The sequence below is a fragment of the Pseudochaenichthys georgianus genome, chromosome 6, assembly GCF_902827115.2.
Source record: "Pseudochaenichthys georgianus chromosome 6, fPseGeo1.2, whole genome shotgun sequence".
NCBI classification, from domain to species: domain Eukaryota; kingdom Metazoa; phylum Chordata; class Actinopteri; order Perciformes; family Channichthyidae; genus Pseudochaenichthys; species Pseudochaenichthys georgianus.
Genome location: NC_047508.1, coordinates 42551703 through 42567571, shown reverse-complemented (window position 1 = coordinate 42567571; position 15869 = coordinate 42551703). Strand labels below are relative to the sequence as shown.

The following is a 15869-nucleotide window of genomic DNA, read 5'->3' as shown; positions in this document are numbered from 1 at the left end:
TAAGTATAGTTTGACGACTAATTATTATAAGAACACCAAATAAATGTCACTATTCTGCCATGAAGTCGTGCGTAAAAGTGACATCACGAAACAAACTGTGCGTAAAAGTAATCGTTCGGTACAAACACCCGGTTAATCTCTCTAACCAGCTCCATTCTGTGTCCTGAAACACTACCTGAGCTGCTTTGTGGGGTCTTCTGTCTTTCTTGTGACTGACATTGGCTGAGTGTGCTGGATGGTCTCTTTCTCCCCCTCCCTGAACGCGTCGGAGCAGTTTGAGTGGAGTAAAAGTTTCATCACGAAATTGTGCGTAAAAGTCATATTTCGGTAAGTAATACTCGGTCAATCTCTACAGCCAGCTCCATGCTGTCTCCTGAAACAGTGTCTACGCTAGTTTGTGGTTTTTTTTCTTCTTGTGACTGGATGATCTCTGCCCCCCCCCCCCCCCCCCCCCCCCCGTCTCTCTTTCTATCTTTCGCCGTCTCTCTCTCTTTCCCCTCTCTTTCTCCTCTCTTTCTTCTCCCTTTCCCCTCTCCCCCAGAGAGCCCATCCTCCTCGGGTCTGGACGCGGGCCAGCGCCTGTCTGCTGTCAAACCAGCCCGAACAGATACTCTCAGACATCTCGCTTCTTCACTTCATTCCTGAGACTCTGCCCACCCCCTGTGTAAAGCAATTTAAACCTGATAGCACATCATCATCATCATCATCAGCTTCCTCAGAAAATATTCGCTGGACTATTAAGACTCTCTCTCTCAGCTTCTCCCCCGTCAGAAGCGCTGCGCCACCGGGAACCATGGCGCATGTTTTTACGCACAAACCTCCATCCAACAACTCTCCTGTGATGACATATTTGTAATCCATGTCTGATTCTGGAGATTCAGCGAGTTCTGTAATGTTTTTTCTCTTTCTTTTATCCGTGGAAATGCTCCGTCCAGATCCTTAAAGTGTGGTTAATATGAACTTATTGCCAAGTGGAATATGTTTTTATTTATCTGTAGCAATCGGCTGGCTGACGGCCGAGGTCGATGCGTCCTGGTGGTGAGTAGCATGTGCATGTATTCTTCTTCTACTTCTTTATTTAAATGTTACCGCATTAGCCCACGCGCTGAATGCATGGCTTTCTGATTAACACGTTGTTACGCAATGCGCAAGATGGGCTCCAATCGGGTTGGACATTGTTTCAATTTATCTGTAGCCAGTCAAATGTGATGTGTGTGAAATGAGAGTTATTTAAAATGGATATACAAGTCTCCATTGCCTCAAACTGTTTTCTAACGATCCCTTTTTTAATGAGAAATCAGCAGCGGATTTAATTACAAACTCCCTTCAGGGTTTCCAGAACTGCATTTTTTTTTTTAAATACTTGAATTGAATTTCTCTTTATTTGCTGTCTTTCACTCTTTCTCAAAGGATCTCTTTCCAGAGTCCTTGCTTCTCACAGCCTGGGATACTGAGAGTGTTTTCTCAGATCATTTATTTGAATTCCTCTTCTCTCTTGCTTGCTTACTTCTTTGAGAGAAATCCCTGCAGCTGCAAGTCTTTCTTTCATCACCTTGTTCTGCAAGTACATGAGAGTGGACACGAGAAGACTCATTTCAGTATCTCGTTCTCATCTATTCTCTTTCTACAGTGCAGCCAGGCATACACACAGTCTGACATGACCTTTGTAGTTCTTGTCTTTGTGATCAGTATGTACTTGTGTACAGTGAGCTGCTCTGATCGCACGCCATTCAGTCGGAGCACCGCAGCACTTTTTCTGCTTTAACAGAATGTATGTAGGGTTTTATTTTGGCTTATTTTGATATGAAAAACATTAGCTGTCCTTTGTAGTATTTCCTGTAGTATTTTTGACTTTTTATTTTACTTATCTAGAATATTTTATATTATATTTGATATACTACTTTTCGTTTTATTTGTAATTGTTAATGATCTTTTCAAAGTATTTAAAGTATTCCGTCTCTCTGTCTATCTACCTGTCTGTCCGTCTGTCCGTCTGTCCGTCTGTCCGTCTGTCCGTCTGTCCGTCTATCCGTCTGTCTGTCCGTCTGTCCGTCTGTCCGTCTATCCGTCTGTCTGTCTGTCTCTCTGTCTATCTCTCTGTCTGTCTGTCCGTCTGTCTGTCTGTCTGTCTGTCTATCTCTCTGTCTGTCTGTCCGTCTGTCTATCTCTCTGTCTGTCTGTCCGTCCGTCTGTCTGTCTGTCTGTCTATCTCTCTGTCTGTCTGTCCGTCTGTCTGTCTGTCCGTCTGTCTATCTCTCTGTCTGTCTGTCCGTCCATCTGTCTGTCTGTCTGTCTGTCTGTCTGTCTGTCTGTCTCTCTGTCTATCTCTCTGTCTGTCCGTCTGTCTGTCTGTCTGTCTGTCTGTCTATCTCTCTGTCTGTCTGTCCGTCTGTCTATCTCTCTGTCTGTCTGTCTGTCTCTCTGTCTATCTCTCTGTCTGTCTGTCTGTCTGTCTGTCTGTCTGTCCGTCTGTCTATCTCTCTGTCTGTCTGTCCGTCTGTCTGTCTGTCCGTCTGTCTATCTCTCTGTCTGTCTGTCCGTCCATCTGTCTGTCTGTCTGTCTGTCTGCCTGTCTCTCTCTCTTTCTCTCTCTCTCTCTCTCTCTCTCTCTCTCTCTATCCATCCATCAAATGAAGTTTTCTGCACACACACACACACACTTCCTCCTCTTTGACACATTTCCCTCCCTTGATGAATGGTTTCCCCCAGATGTTCACAGGTGTGTGTGTGTGTGTGTGTGTGTGTGTGTGTGTGTGTGTGTGTGTGTGTGTGTGTGTGTGTGTGTGTGTGTGTGTGTGTGTGTGTGTGTGTGTGTGTGTGTGTGTGTGTGTGTGTGTGTGTGTGTGTGTGTGTGTGTGTGTGTGTGTGTGTGTGTGTGTGTGTGTGTGTGTGTGTGTGTGTTCGTCTGGCTCCTCCTCCTCTCTGCAGGTACATGGGCACCCTGGGGTCTCAGGTGATGTGCGACAACATCCCCGGCCTGGTGAACCGGCAGAGGCAGCTGTGCCGGCAGAACCCCCGCGTGATGCAGGCCATCGGGGCCGGCATGAAGGACTGGATCTCTGAGTGCCAGCACCAGTTCAGAAACCACCGCTGGAACTGCACCGCCACGGCCAGGGAGCAGCTGTTCGGACGCCTGCTGCTGAGGAGTGAGTGGAGGCTTCGGGCTCTCTTACTTCATACTAAGGAACGTCACTTTCTAAACTGTTAGAGCAGCGGTTCCCGACCTTTTCCTACTCAGGGCCCACTTCAGAATCAAAAAAACGTTTCGCAGCCCACATTCAACCGTAAACAATACGGAGGCTAAATAAAGTTCTGATTGGTCAAGTCAGAACATGTGACACGTTGTGAATCCAGTAGAACACACCGCTGTCAAGGACTGGGATGACCGTTGCTAAGGAGGATCAAATTAAAATGTTTCCGCACAAATCATAATGTTTTGCAAATGATTTGGCGACCCACTTGCAATCCGCGGCCCATGGGTTGGGAACCGCTGTATTAGAGGTTTTAACCTATGTTGTCCATTCACACTTTGGTGCTGCTTTGGTTGAACTGTTTCAGGATGTATATTTGATAAATGATGACCCAATTCTACCTTCTTAGCAAACCTCATTATTGCAAATAGTTTTTGGGAACTTTTGGGGCAAAATACCTGCTTTGTGGGGAGAGGGGGGGGGGGGGGGGGGGGGTTTATCTTACTTTATTCTAAGGAAAGTCACGTCTTAAAGGTCGCCTATTATTCTGTTCTTCATCAATATATCACAGCTCTCAGATATATCCAGAGCCTGTCTCTGATTGGCTGAAACACCTAACAGATCATCGCAGCATTACCCATAATCCCCTCTGTTTCAGCCCTGTTTCCAAAGTGCTGATTCTCTGTCTGTTACTTTAGATGAAAATCAGGAGCCCCTCCCCACGCCCCTCTGAGAGACATTTGGTTACAAAGAACTCAATGGAGCTCTAGAGGAGATTCAGGTGATAAGGGGGGGGGGGGGGGGGTTACCATGGCTGCTGATTGGCTAATGGTTACACAAGACAACACATCGTGATGACATCATAAAGTGGCCAAAATCTGATCAGCTCGTTTTTCAGACAGGTTTTTATAGAAATGGATCAAAAAGAGAGAGAATCTTTGTTCCTGAAGCTTTCAGAGTCTCTTTCCACAGAGGGGGGGGGGGACTCTAAGAATAGAAAGTGAGTTTTAGGGTTGTGTGCAACAGTATCTTCTGGCTTGTGTTCCCCGGTCATTGTGATCTGCAGGACGACGCTAACATGTTGCTTTAACTGAACGCTGACAAATCCAAACGATCTGTGGGTTTTCAAAGTGTTGATTTACGGCGACACCGAGACCCTCGCAGATATGCTTCTTTTTTTTTTTTTTACAGAGGTTGGATCGCATTCCACACATCGTCTCACTTTACAATTTGACATTTATCACGTCTGACAGTCTGCTCTTCTGCAGCTAGGATGCTCCTCTGAAGTGTGTGGTGGTTACAGTTTGACTTCTCGTGTGCAGATGTGGAAAGAAATGTCAATGTGCAAAAAAGTCATTCATCATATAAAATACTGGAGGAAATATTTTGAAAACACTTCCTGGTGTTTTGATGGTTCTTGGTTTTTTGTATTTAATATCTCTGGAAAAGAGTTTCGGCACTTTTCTGGTCATTCTGGGCCATTTTCTGACTACAGATGAAAATCCACAGTTTTCTTGCGTTAATGTCAATAACTAGTTGCAGGTTGGTATATGTCAGTATCAGTGGCAGAGGCAGAGTTTGACATGTGCGCTTGGGGGGGGGGAAACCTTTTTTACTGACGTCACACAGTCCCAACTATTGCGTGGGTTGCTACGGATACAGTAGCAATAAAGCCAGCGCTCACCGCACTGAGTATGACTCTCCGCCTCGTGCCCGCCGTACACACCCTCTCATATGGAAGGGGCGGTCTCTCCCTCCGACAACAGTGCATATCATAACTGTAAACTTATCATAACTGTGCACATCTTATACTTATTTGATAACTGCTGTATCCCTTGGTTACTTGAACACGCTACAATATTATTAACCAGTGTCCGAACTAAGTGCAGAGGTAGATGCCTTTTTGTACGTTCTGCATATATGTCCACTATCCCCTCAGGTGACAGCTGTGCGGTCATGTCGTCCTCAATGTGAAGAACCGAGGTGAGGAAAATCTTGTTCGTTGACCGCAGCCAGTTCCGAATTCTCCTCCTTGCAGAACAACTTCTCTCCGAGGCGGCAGGTCCGATAGGCAGAGTCAGTGCCAACCTGTAGGGATTGGGACGGCTGTCTTTCGGGTTCGGTGATTGGCGATTATCCATTACTGCTAATTCTTGTAATAAAATAGCTGAATCACTTGTATGCAAAAAAAAGCGAGGGAACTTGTGTCCTTAACCTCACACACACACACACACACACACACACACACACACACACACACACACACACACACACACACACACACACACACACACACACACACACACACACACACACACACACACACACACACACACACACACACACACACACACACGTGACTGCTCAAAAATGAATTTACTTCAAACAAAACGTGATATTATTCAGATTTGTATTGTAACAATCATTTTATTACATCTATTCAAATATTGATATACGAAATATTTGTATTGGAACAGTTTTAGACGTAGTACTGCTGTAACATATTTCAAACTAGGCCCCCTCTCAGGCAGTCATGAGCTATCAGCTCCGGGGATATCATATAAAGGATTATCGAGCAGTGAGTCCTGCAGGACGTCCAGAGGAGGGAAGTAGTGGAGTACAAATACTTTGTTACTGTACTTAAGTACATGTTTCTGGTATCAGTACTTTACTCCACTACTTTTTACTTTGACTTCTTACATGTTGAACACAAATACCTGTACTTTCTACTTCTTACATGTTGAACACAAATACCTGTACTTTCTACTTCTTACATGTTGAACTCAAATACCTGTACTTTCTACTTCTTACATGTTGAACTCAAATACCTGTACTTTCTACTTCTTACATGTTGAACACAAATACCTGTACTTTCTACTTCTTACATGTTGAACACAAATACCTGTACTTTCTACTTCTTACATGTTGAACACAAATACCTGTACTTTCTACTTCTTACATGTTGAACTCAAATACCTGTACTTTCTACTTCTTACATGTTGAACTCAAATACCTGTACTTTCTACTTCTTACATGTTGAACCCAAATACCTGTACTTTCTACTTCTTACATTTTGAACACAAATACCTGTACTTTCTACTTCTTACATGTTGAACTCAAATACCTGTACTTTCTACTTCTTACATGTTGAACTCAAATACCTGCACTTTCTACTTCTCACATGTTGAACTCAAATACCTGTACTTTCTACTTCTTACATGTTGAACTCAAATACCTGTACTTTCTACTTCTTACATGTTGAACACAAATACCTGTACTTTCTACTTCTTACATGTTGAACACAAATACCTGCACTTTCTACTTCTTACATGTTGAACTCAAATACCTGTACTTTCTACTTCTTACATGTTCAACTCAAATACCTGTACTTTCTACTTCTTACATGTTGAACTCAAATACCTGTACTTTCTACTTCTCACATGTTGAACTCAAATACCTGTACTTTCTACTTCTTACATGTTGAACACAAATACCTGCACTTTCTACTTCTTACATGTTGAACTCAAATACCTGTACTTTCTACTTCTTACATGTTCAACTCAAATACCTGTACTTTCTACTTCTTACATGTTGAACTCAAATACCTGTACTTTCTACTTCTCACATGTTGAACCCAAATACCTGTACTTTCTACTTCTTACATGTTGAACCCAAATACCTGTACTTTCTACTTCTTACATGTTGAACCCAAATACCTGTACTTTCTACTTCTTACATGTTGAACTCAAATACCTGTACTTTCTACTTCTCACATGTTGAACTCAAATACCTGAACTTTCTACTTCTCACATTTCCCAAACAGCTGGTTCCTTTAGTCTGAATGTGTGTTGGTGCGTGGTCATTATTCTTTAGAGTCACTGCGTGCCTATTGGTTGGAACACGATCCGTGTATCCATCACTTCCTGGTCTTCTCTAAAGAAGAGGGACCAATGGAAACGTTGTCATGTTGCCGTTGTTCAGCATGGAAACATTCATTAGCTAACAATGACATTATTGTTCTATTAATATAAAGGGAGGTCAGGTACTCTTTAAAGCAGCTGCTAGCTATGGGTACTTTTTACTGAAGCACACTTCAAAGCCTCTTTACTTTGACTTGAGTAAAGAAGTTTATCAGTACTTCTACTTTCACCAGAGTATTTTCAAACATGAGTATCTGTACTTCTACTCGAGTACAGGATGTGTGTACTTTGGCCGTCTCTGAGGACGTGTCCTAACGAGTCCTGATCTCTTGTATTGCCGGTGGAGGGTGATTGGGACCCCTGACGCTCTTCTCTCATGCCCCCAGGTTTAACCCTCCGGAGAATCCTTCGACTTAGTCCGTTTCATGTGGGCGCCTCTAATCAGCCGTGTGGTATTCGACCCTCCCTGGGGGGCCGGCCCGTCAGAAAGCTCCTGATTGTCAAAGTCAGCCGGCTAATTTCAATCAATTATACTGAAGCATTATCATCTAACCCCCCCCCCCCCCCCTCCCTCTGTGTGGTGCCGTGTTCTCTGTGTTCTCCTCATTAACCTCGTTAGGCACGCTCAATGCGTGTCAATACAGATACTTCAAACCTGCTTTTTGAATATCTTACTTTGAGAAACATCATTTTCTACCAAAGCTTTTTTAGTTTGAACACAAGTTCTTGACATAAATAAAATATTCTATTAATACTAAATTAATTATTATTATTAGATCATTTGGATAGTTAAGCTTTGGACTCCTCTCCTCTGTCTACTAAAAAACCTGATTTTGGCCACTTTATGATGTCATAACGATGTGTTGTCTCGAGTAACCATTAGCCAATCAGCAACCATGGTAACCCCCCCCCCCCACCTTATCACCTGAATCTCCTCTAGAGCTCCATTGAGTTCTTTGTAACCAAATGTCTCTCAGAGGGGCGTGGGGAGGGGCTCCTTGTTTTCATCTAAAGTAACAGACAGAGAATCAGCACTTTGGAAACAGGGCTGAAACAGAGGGGATTATGGGTAATGCTGCAACGATCTGTTTGGTGTTTCAGCCAATCAGAGACAGGCTCTGTATATATCTGAGACCTGAGATATATTGATGAAAACGGTATAATAGAAAGACTGACCTTTGTCCCACATTTGCTCCCTTGCTTTCTTGTCCCCCCCCACCCCCCCCCCCCCCCCCCCCCCCCCCCAGGTAGTCGAGAGGTGGCCTTCATGTACGCCATCTCCTCAGCGGGGGTGGTCTACACGCTGGCTCGGGCCTGCTCTCAGGGGGACCTGGACTCCTGCTCCTGCGACCCCACCAAGACGGGCTCGTCCCGGGACTCCCGAGGGTCCTTCGACTGGGGGGGGTGCAGCGACCACGTGGAGCACGCCGTGCGCTTCAGCCAGGGCTTCGTGGACGCCAAGGAGAGGAAGCAGAGGGACGGGCGGGCGCTGATGAACCTGCACAACAACCGGGCCGGCAGGAAGGTACTGTGTCTACCTGAGATGTGTGTGTTCTGTTCTCATGTGTGTTCCTCTCGGGACTCCACGTGGCCTCCTGTTGGTGATGAACGATGATACCCTCCTGTGCAGGCGGTGCGGCGCTTCATGTCTCTGGAGTGTAAATGTCACGGGGTCAGCGGCTCCTGCAGCGTTCGCACCTGCTGGCTGGCGATGGCCGACTTCAGGCTGACCGGAGATCACCTGAAGAAGAGGTACAGAGGCGCCGTGCAGGTGAACGTCAACCAGGACGGCACCGGCTTCACACACACACACACACACTTCAAGAGGCCCAGCAAGAACGACCTGGTGTACTTCGAGGACTCGCCGGACTACTGCGTACGAGACCACGAGTCAGGTACTCATCTGTACAGCAGCTGCAGCTCCAAGTGCTTTAAGGAAGCAAGTGTCCGACTTCTGAGAGAGAGAAATGCGTGTTTATGTAAGAGGCCGTGAACAGGACTGTGAGTTTAGGAAGGAACATGTGTGTGTATGAAAAGAGTGTGTGTGTGTGTGTGTGTGTGTGTGTGTGTGTGTGTGTGTGTGTGTGTGTGTGTGTGTGTGTGTGTGTGTGTGTGTGTGTGTGTGTGTGTGTGTGTGTGTGTGTGTGTGTGTGTGTGTGTGTGTGTGTGTGTGTGTGTGTGTGTGTGTGTGTGTGTGTGTGTGTGTGTGTGTGTGTGTGTGTGTGTGTGTGTGTGTGTGTGTGTGTGACAGGCAGCAGATGATCCGTGGCGATCGGGTGTCGGCCGCTTTAAGAGCCATTACACACTCCTGCAGGCTGAAACCTTAGAGCGCCACAGATCACTATAAATCACCTCCACTGGACACACACACACACACACACACACACACACACACACACACACACACACACACACACACCTGAGGGCATATTTGGGGGGCAGGTTGGATCACACAACACTTTACAATACCACGGTTTACAGTGTGGTTGTGTCGAAGCTTCTCCAGAGCCCAACGTAGGACACTTTCAGTATTTCACATTTAATTGAATTCTAGAAAGACGGGACATCTCTGATCTCAGGGATAAGCGTTTAAAAAGCAGGCAGTTAGCTCGTCCTGATATCTTTCACACTACGGACACACGATGGTAGATTCAATCATGTGGTTAGCATCGGGAATAGGAGCTGCACGACATATCGTTTCAGTATGTTAGCAAAAGTCCCATTGCAGGGTCTGAAATTGAAAGCAACACGAACAGAGATACTCAGAGTTGTTGCTTTAGGAACTGCAGAAAACCAGCAGGGACTAAAACTATTTGTTTGCAAGAAGAATCAATATTTAGCAAGAGTGTGCAAAAACATGTTTTGGTAAGGGTTGAGAAAAAGGTCATTATTCGCTTTAAAATTCAAAGTGATTTTGTCGATACTGTAGACCGTTGGTTTCACACAGGATGCAAGTCAAGGGTTTGCTTTTAAATGACTCAATAAATGGCCGTGTTATCCGTTCATACTTTTTGACTCGCCAAATGATCATCGCACGTGGCCCACGGCCCGTCCACACGGCGGCGTGCGTTGAAGCTTCAGCGCTGCTTCCCATTCACGTTGAACGGGGTGACGTCACGCTTCGCCGAACTGCGTTGTGGTTCCGTCGCTCGCTTCAAAAGTAGAGAAAAGTTCAACGTTTCAAGCTTTGACGGAAGCTCCAGCCAATCAAATCATATGCCAGTAAAAGCACTAGCCAATCAAACTGCGTGTCTGGGGCGGGAGACTAATGTGATTGGTTGTTGGTCGAGCTTCAGAACTAGGGGTGCAACAACTAATCGATTAAAATCGATTACCAAATTAGTTGCCAACTAATTCAGTCGTCGATTCGTTGGTGACGTCATCACGTGTGTTTTACGCGCCGTTAAGCTCTAACTTTATTGGTCTTTGTATCGGTACTGGAGACATTTAAAACATACATGTCATGTATTATTGCTACAAAGACATTATATCGCAGTCTTAGTGTCGCCAACTCGTTTCTAATATGCAAAAAGACAAACAAATGCGTCTATGATGTATTTTCGATCTTTCTCTCCCCCGCCTGCTTGCGAGGGGGCGGGGCAGTTTACACACGGGCAGCTGCAACATGCAGCAACACACACACGTGGGAGATGGCGGAGAGAACGCGCTCCGAGGTGGTTAAACTTTACCCGTCTCGATGTGGAGAACGCTCGTTACCAAAAGTGGAATAAGAGTTTAGCATGTCAGGGCAGTAACACGAGCAATTTGTCTAAACATTTAGCAAAAGTGCTCCACATCCAGACGGAGGAATGCACCGGGTTCCACTGTCTTTCTAGCAGCTCTGTAGCCCCGTCCACAGTAACGTGTCCACGTCAGGTGTTCTGTATGCTAGCAGCAACACACGGAGCTAACTACATTATACAAACATAATGATTAGAGGTAACAGAGTTATTTGTGGACTGTTGGTGACAGAGCCTTCAGTGTGGCATCCCCCACCCTCTGGAACTCTCTCCCCCCCGAAATCCGCAGCGCCCTGACCCTGGACATTTTCAAAAAAGCCCTCAAAACGCACCTTTTTACCGAGGCTTTCCCCACTGTATAGTTAGTTTAATAGGTTTATTTTTCCACTACTTCCCCCCCCCACCCCCTTAACCTGTCTGCCTTTTCCCCCCTACTCCCCCCCCCCCCCCCCCCCCTACCCGACTTGTAAAGCGACCTTGGGTTTCCTGAAAGGCGCTATAAAAATATTATATATTATTATTATTATTTAGTTTGTTAAAGTTTCAGCTATTCTGTTTACAGTTCTGTCATCAGATTATTTAATACGATTTGTTAAAACATTGTTGTTTCTTTTGATGTGAAATATTATTTATTTAATTTGAATAAAAAGCAATGTTAGTTTTGTTCACAATTTAAGTTATTTCAATAATATATGTATTTTGGAATCAAGTATTCATCTTTATTGTCTTCATTGTTAGTTTCCACATGCCTAAAACAACCTCAAGCTAAATCTAAAAGTTGATGGCTAAATCAGAGCGTTTGAGAAATTGTGCAAGGCGTACAGTAATAGTCCGAATAGTCGATTAATCGTTTCATTAATCGATAGATTAATCGATTATCAAATTAGTCGTTTGTTGCAGCCCTATTCAGAACGCACGTTGCCGTGTGGACGCTGCGTTCAATTCTCCTTTACTGCTTGGAAATGCAGGTTGCGAAGTGAACGATGCATTCATGTGCACACTGTCTCGTGTTCTTGTTCCCGCTGCCCTGTTTTTAATATGTATGTGATGGTGGAACACTTTGTTGAATGATGGAGCTGCAGCGCTTGCACGTAGGCTGTATTTCACTCTGAAGGAAGCGTTGGATGTCTCAGCGAATCGAAGCTGGGATCTGTCTGTCACGGGACGGTGTCATGTACTCCGAGTTATCAGAAACCGTCATGGTGCCTTCAGGTGCTTTCAGGAGTGTTGTAAGACCTCCAACAGTCGGTTAACTTTAACCTGCTGTTTCTGAAGCATGGCTTTCGTTTAAAGTGGAGATGAGCTGTGAGAGCGTCGTCCAGGCGAAGAGTCTGGAAGTTCATTCCTGATCCTTGGGAGCTTCTGAGTCTCCGCTCCAGCTCCTGTTGTTGTTACTAGATTTGAGTGAGCGTTCAGGGACAGACAGGAAGGATGAGTAGGACTAAAATGATGCTGTAAAGATGCCCTGCTTAAATCTAACCAGGCACATACAACTTACAAAGATAGGTGTCGTAAACCATTAGGGTTAATAGACACACACACACACACACACACACACACACACACACACACACACACACACACACACACACACACACACACACACACACACACACACACACACACACACACACACACACACACACACACACACACACACACACACACACACACACACACACACACACACACACACACACACACACACACACACACACACACACACACACACACACACACACACACACACCCTAAAGTCAGGTCTATCTGCTGGAGAATAATTGAAGTTGTTTAATTTCTTATGGCCCGTCCACACAGCAGCGTTAAAAAAATCCTCCAACGCTTCTGCCCATTCACTGTGATAGACCAACGTCTTTTCGCAGAGCTTGCATTTAACTTCCTTTGGACTTGTAAGTTCGAAGTAGTTCCACGAGGAGGAACTCTTTTTACCTGCCGCTTTGTTCATCTTTAGTCGCACGTGTGAGGGAGAGGGGGGGGGGCGGGGTCGGTGTGTAGCGTGCTGCAGCAGCAGTCCGCTCTGCACGCAGGCTTCCTCCAAGTTTACAGTAAAACAAACTGGTGGTGTGACCAATGGCCATTTACAATTATTAATACTATTACTATTATTAGCATATATATATTTATATATATTTTGGTTGAAACTAAGCCAGAAAAAAAAAAATACATAAAAAATAAAATATATATATAAATAAAATCGGTTTTTAAAAATACTATTCGATGATGGAGACTGTAGCGAATAATCGAATAATCGCTGGCATCCCAACAACCAATCACATGAATGTCCCGCCCCGGACACACAAGCACGCGGTTTGATTGGCTAGAGCTTGTACTGGCATATGATCTGATTGGCTGACGCTTCCGCCAAAGCTTCAAAAGTTGAACATTGCTCAACTTTTGAAGTGAGCGAAGCGAAGCAACGCTCCCACAATGCAGTTCGGCAAAGTGTGACGTCACCCCAATCAAAGTGAATGTGCAGAAGCGTTGAAGCTTCAACGCACATCGCCGTGTGGACGGGCCGTCACTTTGAATGGGGCGACGTCACTTTGCCTCACTTTTCGCCGAACTGCATTGTGGGAAGCAAAGCGGAGATTTCCAGGCATTATGCTTCAAAAGTTGAGCAATGTTCAAGCTCTGGTTTCAGACAGAGGGTGAAAATAGGTGCTGCAGCACAGGCAGTACGAGAAAAATAAAGAGCTTTTTGAACATTAAAGCATGGAGACATGTAGAGACACTACATACTGATATACACCTGAACATCAGCAGGAGAGGACTCTTTAAAGTAGAGACACTACATACTGATATACACCTGAACATCAGCAGGAGAGGACTCTTTAAAGTAGAGACACTACATACTGATATACACCTGAACATCAGCAGGAGAGGACTCTTTAAAGTAGAGACACTACATACTGATATACACCTGAACATCAGCAGGAGAGGACTCTTTAAAGTAGAGACACTACATACTGATATACACCTGAACATCAGCAGGAGAGGACTCTTTAAAGTAGAGACACTACATACTGATATACATCTGAACATCAGCAGGAGAGGACTCTTTAAAGTAGAGACACTACATACTGATATACACCTGAACATCAGCAGGAGAGGACTCTTTAAAGTAGAGACACTACATACTGATATACATCTGAACATCAGCAGGAGAGGACTCTTTAAAGTAGAGACACTACATACTGATATACACCTGAACATCAGCAGGAGAGGACTCTTTAAAGTAGAGACACTACATACTGATATACACCTGAACATCAGCAGGAGAGGACTCTTTAAAGTAGAGACACTACATACTGATATACATCTGAACATCAGCAGGAGAGGACTCTTTAAAGTAGAGACACTACATACTGATATACACCTGGACATCAGCAGGAGAGGACTCTTTAAAGTAGAGACACTACATACGGATATACACCTGAACATCAGCAGGAGAGGACTCTTTAAAGTAGAGACACTACATACTGATATACACCTGAACATCAGCAGGAGAGGACTCTTTAAAGTAGAGACACTACATACTGATATACACCTGAACATCAGCAGGAGAGGACTCTTTAAAGTAGAGACACTACATACTGATATACACCTGAACATCAGCAGGAGAGGACTCTTTAAAGTAGAGACACTACATACTGATATACACCTGAACATCAGCAGGAGAGGACTCTTTAAAGTAGAGACACTACATACTGATATACACCTGAACATCAGCAGGAGAGGACTCTTTAAAGTAGAGACACTACATACTGATATACACCTGAACATCAGCAGGAGAGGACTCTTTAAAGTAGAGAAACTACATACTGATATACATCTGAACATCAGCAGGAGAGGACTCTTTAAAGTAGAGACACTACATACTGATATACACCTGGACATCAGCAGGAGAGGACTCTTTAAAGTAGAGACACTACATACGGATATACACCTGAACATCAGCAGGAGAGGACTCTTTAAAGTAGAGACACTACATACTGATATACACCTGAACATCAGCAGGAGAGGACTCTTTAAAGTAGAGACACTACATACTGATATACACCTGAACATGAGCAGGAGAGGACTCTTTAAAGTAGAGACACTACACACTGATATACACCTGAACATCAGCAGGAGAGGACTCTTTAAAGTAGAGACACTACATACTGATATACACCTGAACATCAGCAGGAGAGGACTCTTTAAAGTAGAGACACTACATACTGATATACATCTGAACATCAGCAGGAGAGGACTCTTTAAAGTAGAGACACTACATACTGATATACACCTGAACATCAGCAGGAGAGGACTCTTTAAAGTAGAGACACTACATACTGATATACACCTGAACATCAGCAGGAGAGGACTCTTTAAAGTAGAGACACTACATACTGATATACACCTGAACATCAGCAGGAGAGGACTCTTTAAAGTAGAGACACTACATACTGATATACACCTGAACATCAGCAGGAGAGGACTCTTTAAAGTAGAGACACTACATACTGATATACATCTGAACATCAGCAGGAGAGGACTCTTTAAAGTAGAGACACTACATACTGATATACACCTGGACATCAGCAGGAGAGGACTCTTTAAAGTAGAGACACTACATACGGATATACACCTGAACATCAGCAGGAGAGGACTCTTTAAAGTAGAGACACTACATACTGATATACACCTGAACATCAGCAGGAGAGGACTCTTTAAAGTAGAGACACTACATACTGATATACACCTGAACATGAGCAGGAGAGGACTCTTTAAAGGAGAGACACCACATACTGATATACACCTGAACATGAGCAGGAGAGGACTCGTTAAAGTAGAGACACCACATACTGATATACACCTGAACATGAGCAGGAGAGGACTCTTTAAAGTAGAGACACTACACACTGATATACACCTGAACATCAGCAGGAGAGGACTCTTTAAAGTAGAGACACTACATACTGATATACACCTGAACATCAGCAGGAGAGGACTCT

General features: G+C 44.4%; 1 protein-coding gene across 1 annotated transcript in view; it reads left to right on the top strand.

The window, feature by feature from the left end:
• Positions 1–620: 620 nt before the first annotated feature.
• wnt2 (wingless-type MMTV integration site family member 2) overlaps positions 621–15869 on the top strand; it is an 18887-nt gene continuing 3638 nt past the window's right edge. The window contains exons 1-4 of the mRNA XM_034085466.2: positions 621–1038; positions 2929–3146; positions 8359–8636; positions 8742–9006. Of these exons, the coding sequence (XP_033941357.1) occupies positions 956–1038; positions 2929–3146; positions 8359–8636; positions 8742–9006 (844 nt within the window). The 5' untranslated portion in view covers positions 621–955. The remainder of the gene's footprint in view (positions 1039–2928; positions 3147–8358; positions 8637–8741; positions 9007–15869) is intronic.